At 33.7% G+C, this 13,453-nt stretch overlaps 1 protein-coding gene across 1 annotated transcript in view; it reads left to right on the top strand.

Moving 5' to 3' along the window:
- Positions 1-13,453, top strand: part of LOC127727802 (mucin-2-like) — a 62,136-nt gene that overhangs the window by 28,220 nt on the left and 20,463 nt on the right. Inside the window, exons 23-39 of the mRNA XM_052234918.1 lie at positions 336-523; positions 913-1,051; positions 1,580-1,759; positions 2,810-2,997; positions 3,387-3,525; positions 4,054-4,233; positions 5,284-5,471; positions 5,861-5,999; positions 6,528-6,707; positions 7,758-7,945; positions 8,335-8,473; positions 9,002-9,181; positions 10,232-10,419; positions 10,809-10,947; positions 11,476-11,655; positions 12,706-12,893; positions 13,283-13,421. Coding sequence (XP_052090878.1) covers positions 336-523; positions 913-1,051; positions 1,580-1,759; positions 2,810-2,997; positions 3,387-3,525; positions 4,054-4,233; positions 5,284-5,471; positions 5,861-5,999; positions 6,528-6,707; positions 7,758-7,945; positions 8,335-8,473; positions 9,002-9,181; positions 10,232-10,419; positions 10,809-10,947; positions 11,476-11,655; positions 12,706-12,893; positions 13,283-13,421 — 2,862 coding nt within the window. The remainder of the gene's footprint in view (positions 1-335; positions 524-912; positions 1,052-1,579; positions 1,760-2,809; positions 2,998-3,386; positions 3,526-4,053; positions 4,234-5,283; positions 5,472-5,860; positions 6,000-6,527; positions 6,708-7,757; positions 7,946-8,334; positions 8,474-9,001; positions 9,182-10,231; positions 10,420-10,808; positions 10,948-11,475; positions 11,656-12,705; positions 12,894-13,282; positions 13,422-13,453) is intronic.

Below are 13,453 nucleotides of genomic sequence, written 5' to 3'. Positions count from 1 at the left end.
CTGAAACTGATATTATCGAGATGTTTGATGTCTTGATTGACAACATAATTGTTACGTTTGGAAGACGTGTATTTCAACTATCAATCGGCATTCCCATAGAAGCCAACTGTGCGGCTCTTTTTGCCGACTTGTATCTTTAATCATATGAGGCTGACTGTATACAGGAGGTTTTTTTTGGTAAAATGAAAGGAAACTGGCATTATCCATTGACTTCACTTTCCTTGTATTCTAATTTATACTATTGCTTTTTGAATTTTTAGGTTTGGAAAAATGTCCGGACGATGCGACAAAGGGCCCATTAAATTTTGAAACTGTGACTTCTTCATCGAATCCAGATGGTGCTGAAAACGCTTTAACACCTTCAGGATGGAAACCGTCAGCTGAAGACGAAAAGCCAGTTTTAGAGTTATCAACAAGTGACAGTAATCCGATAATGAATGTTGCTCTAAAAACAGAATCTGTTGACAGTATTGTTGTCAAACTTTATAATGACAACGTTTTAGTTTATGAGGAGACTGTCAAGGTATGATATTTTATTATTATCATCTGATTGTAATATTAATGAAAAAGAAGACAACTTCAATTTATTAACTACGAAACGCACGAAAAGCAGTTCTGAAATTATAGTATAACCAAAGAATGTTTACAAATTACGTTACATTGTACTCAAGTTTCGTTGTTTAGGGGATTATGATTCTTTTCGTAAAGACATGAACATTTAGTCTTTGATTACAATTATATTTTAGTAATGAAACGTTGCATTAAGACTATAGTCGTCTGTCAATACTAAGCACTGTGTATATTGGTAACACCATTTAAGGTAAAGATACCCATTAAATGACACTATACAATGCAATATAGTACTCCATAATAGGCACATTCATACATTCAGAAGGCTATGTATTTCAACAGGCACAACCAAATGGCATCGTAGAACTGGAATTTATCAAACCTCAGTTGGCTGACAAGATAACATTGACGATAATACCTGACCAAACACCTAATGCAACTCCGGTTGTAAAAAGTGTCACCGTGGAGGCTTGTATTAAAGGTAACTAATTTTGTTGTACTGTACATTCAAATTAACCATTAGATTTGATAAACTGCTCCGTAAAAAACGATAGAATGTTAAAATGCATATAATCTTATATTTGCCATATTATATTCATTCATATGTATTGACAAAAGAGTATGAACAATTTTATCTTTAAATCCTTTTTTTATTGAATATAACTATCAATGTTATGTCTTAATTTGTGATTGCTTGTAGACATGGATTGAATATGTTGAGGTTTGACCGTTCATGATAAAGGCTACTGAAAAAAGCGCTCGGTCGGACACAATTGATTTTCTTTTATTTTCATATATATGACCAACAAAACAACTTTCATGTCATCTTGAATTTGAACACTGCAAAACAATCCCATATGTTCCCTTTTACTTGAGTATTATATTTTTGCTTCATTAGTGGAGGACAAAATCGACATCTTAATGTATAGATGATATTGACAATTTATTCAGTTATATATGTGTTAAAATAAATGTACTAAGCCTGTGATGACAGTGATGTTTTCTGTAGCTCTGACCACAGGACAACCAGCCACAACACCTACATCGTCTCCAGTGATTACCTCTGGAACACCTTCTACAGCGTCAACCCCAACTACAGGTACTCAAGCTGGAGCACCAGGAACAAGTCCACCTTTGATTCAAACAACTCAACCGTCGGTAACCACTGGACCCGCTTCTACAACTGCAGGTATTTTTTAAAGTCAGAAAATCTGAATTTCATTATCGTTGTTGTTTTACATGACAAATACGTTGTTGTCCTGCAGATAAAGCCCCAATGAACATCGTTTCTATGTGTAAATATCATTACATAAACTGCTTGATAAATGAACTAGGGATTGACATTTCACTTGAAAACTCAACATTTACCCCAACGACACTAACCAAGGAGGACGTATTGTATAATTATAGGGTCTTTTGTATGTTTCTTTTGAATTTCGACCAAAGATGCGGAACGTGATCTTCCTTAACTGTATTAAATACCTAAATTGAATAAGTGTCCTTACAAACAACGTTATATTACTGGGTCTTCCAAGTACTCCACAAAACCTCTTTCTAAATTATTAACATCAATGTATTCAGCAACCAAAGCCAGGCTTCAAATTTATTGTAAAACTACCTATTCTAGAGTAGGTGTGAATCATATACAGATGCTAAAAAAAGTTTAAAGATCTGTTAGAGAACATACAATCTAAGACTATTTCGTATTGCAAATAGTATTAAGATATTTTAATTTTCTATACTTTACACAAGTATTTCCCATTCCAAACTAAAAGGCAAATTAAAAGAGTTGATCCTATTTTGTTCATAAGAAAGAAAGGCCAACATAGGTACAAGTGTCTTGACTTAGGGAGGAATAAATCGTACTTTGTAAAAGAATCACTCTGATTCAAACAAGCAATTCTCTGAAACTGATATTATCGAGATGTTTGATGTCTTGATTGACAACATAATTGTTACGTTTGGAAGACGTGTATTTCAACTAACAATCGGCATTCCCATAGAAGCCAACTGTGCGGCTCTTTTTGCCGACTTGTATCTTTAATCATATGAGGCTGACTGTATACAGGAGGTTTTTTTTGGTAAAATGAAAGGAAACTGGCATTATCCATTGACTTCACTTTCCTTGTATTCTAATTTATACTATTGCTTTTTGAATTTTTAGGTTTGGAAAAATGTCCGGACGATGCGACAAAGGGCCCATTAAATTTTGAAACTGTGACTTCTTCATCGAATCCAGATGGTGCTGAAAACGCTTTAACACCTTCAGGATGGAAACCGTCAGCTGAAGACGAAAAGCCAGTTTTAGAGTTATCAACAAGTGACAGTAATCCGATAATGAATGTTGCTCTAAAAACAGAATCTGTTGACAGTATTGTTGTCAAACTTTATAATGACAACGTTTTAGTTTATGAGGAGACTGTCAAGGTATGATATTTTATTATTATCATCTGATTGTAATATTAATGAAAAAGAAGACAACTTCAACTTATTAACTACGAAACGCACGAAAAGCAGTTCTGAAATTATAGTATAACCAAAGAATGTTTACAAATTACGTTACATTGTACTCAAGTTTCGTTGTTTAGGGGATTATGATTCTTTTCGTAAAGACATGAACATTTAGTCTTTGATTACAATTATATTTTAGTAATGAAACGTTGCATTAAGACTATAGTCGTCTGTCAATACTAAGCACTGTGTATATTGGTAACACCATTTAAGGTAAAGATACCCATTAAATGACACTATACAATGCAATATAGTACTCCATAATAGGCACATTCATACATTCAGAAGGCTATGTATTTCAACAGGCACAACCAAATGGCATCGTAGAACTGGAATTTATCAAACCTCAGTTGGCTGACAAGATAACATTGACGATAATACCTGACCAAACACCTAATGCAACTCCGGTTGTAAAAAGTGTCACCGTGGAGGCTTGTATTAAAGGTAACTAATTTTGTTGTACTGTACATTCAAATTAACCATTAGATTTGATAAACTGCTCCGTAAAAAACGATAGAATGTTAAAATGCATATAATCTTGTATTTGCCATATTATATTCATTCATATGTATTGACAAAAGAGTATGAACAATTTTATCTTTAAATCCTTTTTTTATTGAATATAACTATCAATGTTATGTCTTAATTTGTGATTGCTTGTAGACATGGATTGAATATGTTGAGGTTTGACCGTTCATGATAAAGGCTACTGAAAAAAGCGCTCGGTCGGACACAATTGATTTTCTGTTATTTTCATATATATGACCAACAAAACAACTTTCATGTCATCTTGAATTTGAACACTGCAAAACAATCCCATATGTTCCCTTTTACTTGAGTATTATATTTTTGCTTCATTAGTGGAGGACAAAATCGACATCTTAATGTATAGATGATATTGACAATTTATTCAGTTATATATGTGTTAAAATAAATGTACTAAGCCTGTGATGACAGTGATGTTTTCTGTAGCTCTGACCACAGGACAACCAGCCACAACACCTACATCGTCTCCAGTGATTACCTCTGGAACACCTTCTACAGCGTCAACCCCAACTACAGGTACTCAAGCTGGAGCACCAGGAACAAGTCCACCTTTGATTCAAACAACTCAACCGTCGGTAACCACTGGACCCGCTTCTACAACTGCAGGTATTTTTTAAAGTCAGAAAATCTGAATTTCATTATCGTTGTTGTTTTACATGACAAATACGTTGTTGTCCTGCAGATAAAGCCCCAATGAACATCGTTTCTATGTGTAAATATCATTACATAAACTGCTTGATAAATGAACTAGGGATTGACATTTCACTTGAAAACTCAACATTTACCCCAACGACACTAACCAAGGAGGACGTATTGTATAATTATAGGGTCTTTTGTATGTTTCTTTTGAATTTCGACCAAAGATGCGGAACGTGATCTTCCTTAACTGTATTAAATACCTAAATTGAATAAGTGTCCTTACAAACAACGTTATATTACTGGGTCTTCCAAGTACTCCACAAAACCTCTTTCTAAATTATTAACATCAATGTATTCAGCAACCAAAGCCAGGCTTCAAATTTATTGTAAAACTACCTATTCTAGAGTAGGTGTGAATCATATACAGATGCAAAAAAAAGTTTAAAGATCTGTTAGAGAACATACAATCTAAGACTATTTCGTATTGCAAATAGTATTAAGATATTTTAATTTTCTATACTTTACACAAGTATTTCCCATTCCAAACTAAAAGGCAAATTAAAAGAGTTGATCCTATTTTGTTCATAAGAAAGAAAGGCCAACATAGGTACAAGTGTCTTGACTTAGGGAGGAATAAATCGTACTTTGTAAAAGAATCACTCTGATTCAAACAAGCAATTCTCTGAAACTGATATTATCGAGATGTTTGATGTCTTGATTGACAACATAATTGTTACGTTTGGAAGACGTGTATTTCAACTAACAATCGGCATTCCCATAGAAGCCAACTGTGCGGCTCTTTTTGCCGACTTGTATCTTTAATCATATGAGGCTGACTGTATACAGGAGGTTTTTTTTGGTAAAATGAAAGGAAACTGGCATTATCCATTGACTTCACTTTCCTTGTATTCTAATTTATACTATTGCTTTTTGAATTTTTAGGTTTGGAAAAATGTCCGGACGATGCGACAAAGGGCCCATTAAATTTTGAAACTGTGACTTCTTCATCGAATCCAGATGGTGCTGAAAACGCTTTAACACCTTCAGGATGGAAACCGTCAGCTGAAGACGAAAAGCCAGTTTTAGAGTTATCAACAAGTGACAGTAATCCGATAATGAATGTTGCTCTAAAAACAGAATCTGTTGACAGTATTGTTGTCAAACTTTATAATGACAACGTTTTAGTTTATGAGGAGACTGTCAAGGTATGATATTTTATTATTATCATCTGATTGTAATATTAATGAAAAAGAAGACAACTTCAATTTATTAACTACGAAACGCAGGAAAAGCAGTTCTGAAATTATAGTTTAACCAAAGAATGTTTACAAATTACGTTACATTGTACTCAAGTTTCGTTGTTTAGGGGATTATGATTCTTTTCGTCAAGACATGAACATTTAGTCTTTGATTACAATTATATTTTAGTAATGAAACGTTGCATTAAGACTATAGTCGTCTGTCAATACTAAGCACTGTGTATATTGGTAACACCATTTAAGGTAAAGATACCCATTAAATGACACTATACAATGCAATATAGTACTCCATAATAGGCACATTCATACATTCAGAAGGCTATGTATTTCAACAGGCACAACCAAATGGCATCGTAGAACTGGAATTTATCAAACCTCAGTTGGCTGACAAGATAACATTGACGATAATACCTGACCAAACACCTAATGCAACTCCGGTTGTAAAAAGTGTCACCGTGGAGGCTTGTATTAAAGGTAACTAATTTTGTTGTACTGTACATTCAAATTAACCATTAGATTTGATAAACTGCTCCGTAAAAAACGATAGAATGTTAAAATGCATATAATCTTATATTTGCCATATTATATTCATTCATATGTATTGACAAAAGAGTATGAACAATTTTATCTTTAAATCCTTTTTTTATTGAATATAACTATCAATGTTATGTCTTAATTTGTGATTGCTTGTAGACATGGATTGAATATGTTGAGGTTTGACCGTTCATGATAAAGGCTACTGAAAAAAGCGCTCGGTCGGACACAATTGATTTTCTGTTATTTTCATATATATGACCAACAAAACAACTTTCATGTCATCTTGAATTTGAACACTGCAAAACAATCCCATATGTTCCCTTTTACTTGAGTATTATATTTTTGCTTCATTAGTGGAGGACAAAATCGACATCTTAATGTATAGATGATATTGACAATTTATTCAGTTATATATGTGTTAAAATAAATGTACTAAGCCTGTGATGACAGTGATGTTTTCTGTAGCTCTGACCACAGGACAACCAGCCACAACACCTACATCGTCTCCAGTGATTACCTCTGGAACACCTTCTACAGCGTCAACCCCAACTACAGGTACTCAAGCTGGAGCACCAGGAACAAGTCCACCTTTGATTCAAACAACTCAACCGTCGGTAACCACTGGACCCGCTTCTACAACTGCAGGTATTTTTTAAAGTCAGAAAATCTGAATTTCATTATCGTTGTTGTTTTACATGACAAATACGTTGTTGTCCTGCAGATAAAGCCCCAATGAACATCGTTTCTATGTGTAAATATCATTACATAAACTGCTTGATAAATGAACTAGGGATTGACATTTCACTTGAAAACTCAACATTTACCCCAACGACACTAACCAAGGAGGACGTATTGTATAATTATAGGGTCTTGTGTATGTTTCTTTTGAATTTCGACCAAAGATGCGGAACGTGATCTTCCTTAACTGTATTAAATACCTAAATTGAATAAGTGTCCTTACAAACAACGTTATATTACTGGGTCTTCCAAGTACTCCACAAAACCTCTTTCTAAATTATTAACATCAATGTATTCAGCAACCAAAGCCAGGCTTCAAATTTATTGTAAAACTACCTATTCTAGAGTAGGTGTGAATCATATACAGATGCTAAAAAAAGTTTAAAGATCTGTTAGAGAACATACAATCTAAGACTATTTCGTATTGCAAATAGTATTAAGATATTTTAATTTTCTATACTTTACACAAGTATTTTCCATTCCAAACTAAAAGGCAAATTAAAAGAGTTGATCCTATTTTGTTCATAAGAAAGAAAGGCCAACATAGGTACAAGTGTCTTGACTTAGGGAGGAATAAATCGTACTTTGTAAAAGAATCACTCTGATTCAAACAAGCAATTCTCTGAAACTGATATTATCGAGATGTTTGATGTCTTGATTGACAACATAATTGTTACGTTTGGAAGACGTGTATTTCAACTAACAATCGGCATTCCCATAGAAGCCAACTGTGCGGCTCTTTTTGCCGACTTGTATCTTTAATCATATGAGGCTGACTGTATACAGGAGGTTTTTTTTGGTAAAATGAAAGGAAACTGGCATTATCCATTGACTTCACTTTCCTTGTATTCTAATTTATACTATTGCTTTTTGAATTTTTAGGTCTGGAAAAATGTCCGGACGATGCGACAAAGGGCCCATTAAATTTTGAAACTGTGACTTCTTCATCGAATCCAGATGGTGCTGAAAACGCTTTAACACCTTCAGGATGGAAACCGTCAGCTGAAGACGAAAAGCCAGTTTTAGAGTTATCAACAAGTGACAGTAATCCGATAATGAATGTTGCTCTAAAAACAGAATCTGTTGACAGTATTGTTGTCAAACTTTATAATGACAACGTTTTAGTTTATGAGGAGACTGTCAAGGTATGATATTTTATTATTATCATCTGATTGTAATATTAATGAAAAAGAAGACAACTTCAATTTATTAACTACGAAACGCAGGAAAAGCAGTTCTGAAATTATAGTATAACCAAAGAATGTTTACAAATTACGTTACATTGTACTCAAGTTTCGTTGTTTAGGGGATTATGATTCTTTTCGTAAAGACATGAACATTTAGTCTTTGATTACAATTATATTTTAGTAATGAAACGTTGCATTAAGACTATAGTCGTCTGTCAATACTAAGCACTGTGTATATTGGTAACACCATTTAAGGTAAAGATACCCATTAAATGACACTATACAATGCAATATAGTACTCCATAATAGGCACATTCATACATTCAGAAGGCTATGTATTTCAACAGGCACAACCAAATGGCATCGTAGAACTGGAATTTATCAAACCTCAGTTGGCTGACAAGATAACATTGACGATAATACCTGACCAAACACCTAATGCAACTCCGGTTGTAAAAAGTGTCACCGTGGAGGCTTGTATTAAAGGTAACTAATTTTGTTGTACTGTACATTCAAATTAACCATTAGATTTGATAAACTGCTCCGTAAAATACGATAGAATGTTAAAATGCATATAATCTTATATTTGCCATATTATATTCATTCATATGTATTGACAAAAGAGTATGAACAATTTTATCTTTAAATCCTTTTTTTATTGAATATAACTATCAATGTTATGTCTTAATTTGTGATTGCTTGTAGACATGGATTGAATATGTTGAGGTTTGACCGTTCATGATAAAGGCTACTGAAAAAAGCGCTCGGTCGGACACAATTGATTTTCTGTTATTTTCATATATATGACCAACAAAACAACTTTCATGTCATCTTGAATTTGAACACTGCAAAACAATCCCATATGTTCCCTTTTACTTGAGTATTATATTTTTGCTTCATTAGTGGAGGACAAAATCGACATCTTAATGTATAGATGATATTGACAATTTATTCAGTTATATATGTGTTAAAATAAATGTACTAAGCCTGTGATGACAGTGATGTTTTCTGTAGCTCTGACCACAGGACAACCAGCCACAACACCTACATCGTCTCCAGTGATTACCTCTGGAACACCTTCTACAGCGTCAACCCCAACTACAGGTACTCAAGCTGGAGCACCAGGAACAAGTCCACCTTTGATTCAAACAACTCAACCGTCGGTAACCACTGGACCCGCTTCTACAACTGCAGGTATTTTTTAAAGTCAGAAAATCTGAATTTCATTATCGTTGTTGTTTTACATGACAAATACGTTGTTGTCCTGCAGATAAAGCCCCAATGAACATCGTTTCTATGTGTAAATATCATTACATAAACTGCTTGATAAATGAACTAGGGATTGACATTTCACTTGAAAACTCAACATTTACCCCAACGACACTAACCAAGGAGGACGTATTGTATAATTATAGGGTCTTTTGTATGTTTCTTTTGAATTTCGACCAAAGATGCGGAACGTGATCTTCCTTAACTGTATTAAATACCTAAATTGAATAAGTGTCCTTACAAACAACGTTATATTACTGGGTCTTCCAAGTACTCCACAAAACCTCTTTCTAAATTATTAACATCAATGTATTCAGCAACCAAAGCCAGGCTTCAAATTTATTGTAAAACTACCTATTCTAGAGTAGGTGTGAATCATATACAGATGCTAAAAAAAGTTTAAAGATCTGTTAGAGAACATACAATCTAAGACTATTTCGTATTGCAAATAGTATTAAGATATTTTAATTTTCTATACTTTACACAAGTATTTCCCATTCCAAACTAAAAGGCAAATTAAAAGAGTTGATCCTATTTTGTTCATAAGAAAGAAAGGCCAACATAGGTACAAGTGTCTTGACTTAGGGAGGAATAAATCGTACTTTGTAAAAGAATCACTCTGATTCAAACAAGCAATTCTCTGAAACTGATATTATCGAGATGTTTGATGTCTTGATTGACAACATAATTGTTACGTTTGGAAGACGTGTATTTCAACTAACAATCGGCATTCCCATAGAAGCCAACTGTGCGGCTCTTTTTGCCGACTTGTATCTTTAATCATATGAGGCTGACTGTATACAGGAGGTTTTTTTTGGTAAAATGAAAGGAAACTGGCATTATCCATTGACTTCACTTTCCTTGTATTCTAATTTATACTATTGCTTTTTGAATTTTTAGCTCTGGAAAAATGTCCGGACGATGCGACAAAGGGCCCATTAAATTTTGAAACTGTGACTTCTTCATCGAATCCAGATGGTGCTGAAAACGCTTTAACACCTTCAGGATGGAAACCGTCAGCTGAAGACGAAAAGCCAGTTTTAGAGTTATCAACAAGTGACAGTAATCCGATAATGAATGTTGCTCTAAAAACAGAATCTGTTGACAGTATTGTTGTCAAACTTTATAATGACAACGTTTTAGTTTATGAGGAGACTGTCAAGGTATGATATTTTATTATTATCATCTGATTGTAATATTAATGAAAAAGAAGACAACTTCAATTTATTAACTACGAAACGCAGGAAAAGCAGTTCTGAAATTATAGTATAACCAAAGAATGTTTACAAATTACGTTACATTGTACTCAAGTTTCGTTGTTTAGGGGATTATGATTCTTTTCGTAAAGACATGAACATTTAGTCTTTGATTACAATTATATTTTAGTAATGAAACGTTGCATTAAGACTATAGTCGTCTGTCAATACTAAGCACTGTGTATATTTGTAACACCATTTAAGGTAAAGATACCCATTAAATGACACTATACAATGCAATATAGTACTCCATAATAGGCACATTCATACATTCAGAAGGCTATGTATTTCAACAGGCACAACCAAATGGCATCGTAGAACTGGAATTTATCAAACCTCAGTTGGCTGACAAGATAACATTGACGATAATACCTGACCAAACACCTAATGCAACTCCGGTTGTAAAAAGTGTCACCGTGGAGGCTTGTATTAAAGGTAACTAATTTTGTTGTACTGTACATTCAAATTAACCATTAGATTTGATAAACTGCTCCGTAAAAAACGATAGAATGTTAAAATGCATATAATCTTATATTTGCCATATTATATTCATTCATATGTATTGACAAAAGAGTATGAACAATTTTATCTTTAAATCCTTTTTTTATTGAATATAACTATCAATGTTATGTCTTAATTTGTGATTGCTTGTAGACATGGATTGAATATGTTGAGGTTTGACCGTTCATGATAAAGGCTACTGAAAAAAGCGCTCGGTCGGACACAATTGATTTTCTGTTATTTTCATATATATGACCAACAAAACAACTTTCATGTCATCTTGAATTTGAACACTGCAAAACAATCCCATATGTTCCCTTTTACTTGAGTATTATATTTTTGCTTCATTAGTGGAGGACAAAATCGACATCTTAATGTATAGATGATATTGACAATTTATTCAGTTATATATGTGTTAAAATAAATGTACTAAGCCTGTGATGACAGTGATGTTTTCTGTAGCTCTGACCACAGGACAACCAGCCACAACACCTACATCGTCTCCAGTGATTACCTCTGGAACACCTTCTACAGCGTCAACCCCAACTACAGGTACTCAAGCTGGAGCACCAGGAACAAGTCCACCTTTGATTCAAACAACTCAACCGTCGGTAACCACTGGACCCGCTTCTACAACTGCAGGTATTTTTTAAAGTCAGAAAATCTGAATTTCATTATCGTTGTTGTTTTACATGACAAATACGTTGTTGTCCTGCAGATAAAGCCCCAATGAACATCGTTTCTATGTGTAAATATCATTACATAAACTGCTTGATAAATGAACTAGGGATTGACATTTCACTTGAAAACTCAACATTTACCCCAACGACACTAACCAAGGAGGACGTATTGTATAATTATAGGGTCTTTTGTATGTTTCTTTTGAATTTCGACCAAAGATGCGGAACGTGATCTTCCTTAACTGTATTAAATACCTAAATTGAATAAGTGTCCTTACAAACAACGTTATATTACTGGGTCTTCCAAGTACTCCACAAAACCTCTTTCTAAATTATTAACATCAATGTATTCAGCAACCAAAGCCAGGCTTCAAATTTATTGTAAAACTACCTATTCTAGAGTAGGTGTGAATCATATACAGATTCTAAAAAAAGTTTAAAGATCTGTTAGAGAACATACAATCTAAGACTATTTCGTATTGCAAATAGTATTAAGATATTTTAATTTTCTATACTTTACACAAGTATTTCCCATTCCAAACTAAAAGGCAAATTAAAAGAGTTGATCCTATTTTGTTCATAAGAAAGAAAGGCCAACATAGGTACAAGTGTCTTGACTTAGGGAGGAATAAATCGTACTTTGTAAAAGAATCACTCTGATTCAAACAAGCAATTCTCTGAAACTGATATTATCGAGATGTTTGATGTCTTGATTGACAACATAATTGTTACGTTTGGAAGACGTGTATTTCAACTAACAATCGGCATTCCCATAGAAGCCAACTGTGCGGCTCTTTTTGCCGACTTGTATCTTTAATCATATGAGGCTGACTGTATACAGGAGGTTTTTTTGGGTAAAATGAAAGGAAACTGGCATTATCCATTGACTTCACTTTCCTTGTATTCTAATTTATACTATTGCTTTTTGAATTTTTAGGTTTGGAAAAATGTCCGGACGATGCGACAAAGGGCCCATTAAATTTTGAAACTGTGACTTCTTCATCGAATCCAGATGGTGCTGAAAACGCTTTAACACCTTCAGGATGGAAACCGTCAGCTGAAGACGAAAAGCCAGTTTTAGAGTTATCAACAAGTGACAGTAATCCGATTATGAATGTTGCTCTAAAAACAGAATCTGTTGACAGTATTGTTGTCAAACTTTATAATGACAACGTTTTAGTTTATGAGGAGACTGTCAAGGTATGATATTTTATTATTATCATCTGATTGTAATATTAATGAAAAAGAAGACAACTTCAATTTATTAACTACGAAACGCAGGAAAAGCAGTTCTGAAATTATAGTATAACCAAAGAATGTTTACAAATTACGTTACATTGTACTCAAGTTTCGTTGTTTAGGGGATTATGATTCTTTTCGTAAAGACATGAACATTTAGTCTTTGATTACAATTATATTTTAGTAATGAAACGTTGCATTAAGACTATAGTCGTCTGTCAATACTAAGCACTGTGTATATTGGTAACACCATTTAAGGTAAAGATACCCATTAAATGACACTATACAATGCAATATAGTACTCCATAATAGGCACATTCATACATTCAGAAGGCTATGTATTTCAACAGGCACAACCAAATGGCATCGTAGAACTGGAATTTATCAAACCTCAGTTGGCTGACAAGATAACATTGACGATAATACCTGACCAAACACCTAATGCAACTCCGGTTGTAAAAAGTGTCACCGTGGAGGCTTGTATTAAAGGTAACTAATTTTGTTGTACTGTACATTCAAAT

Source organism: Mytilus californianus, unplaced genomic scaffold (assembly GCF_021869535.1).
Source record: "Mytilus californianus isolate M0D057914Y unplaced genomic scaffold, xbMytCali1.0.p SCAF_2, whole genome shotgun sequence".
In the NCBI taxonomy this organism is placed as follows: domain Eukaryota; kingdom Metazoa; phylum Mollusca; class Bivalvia; order Mytilida; family Mytilidae; genus Mytilus; species Mytilus californianus.
This window is presented reverse-complemented; position numbering and strand designations above follow the sequence as displayed.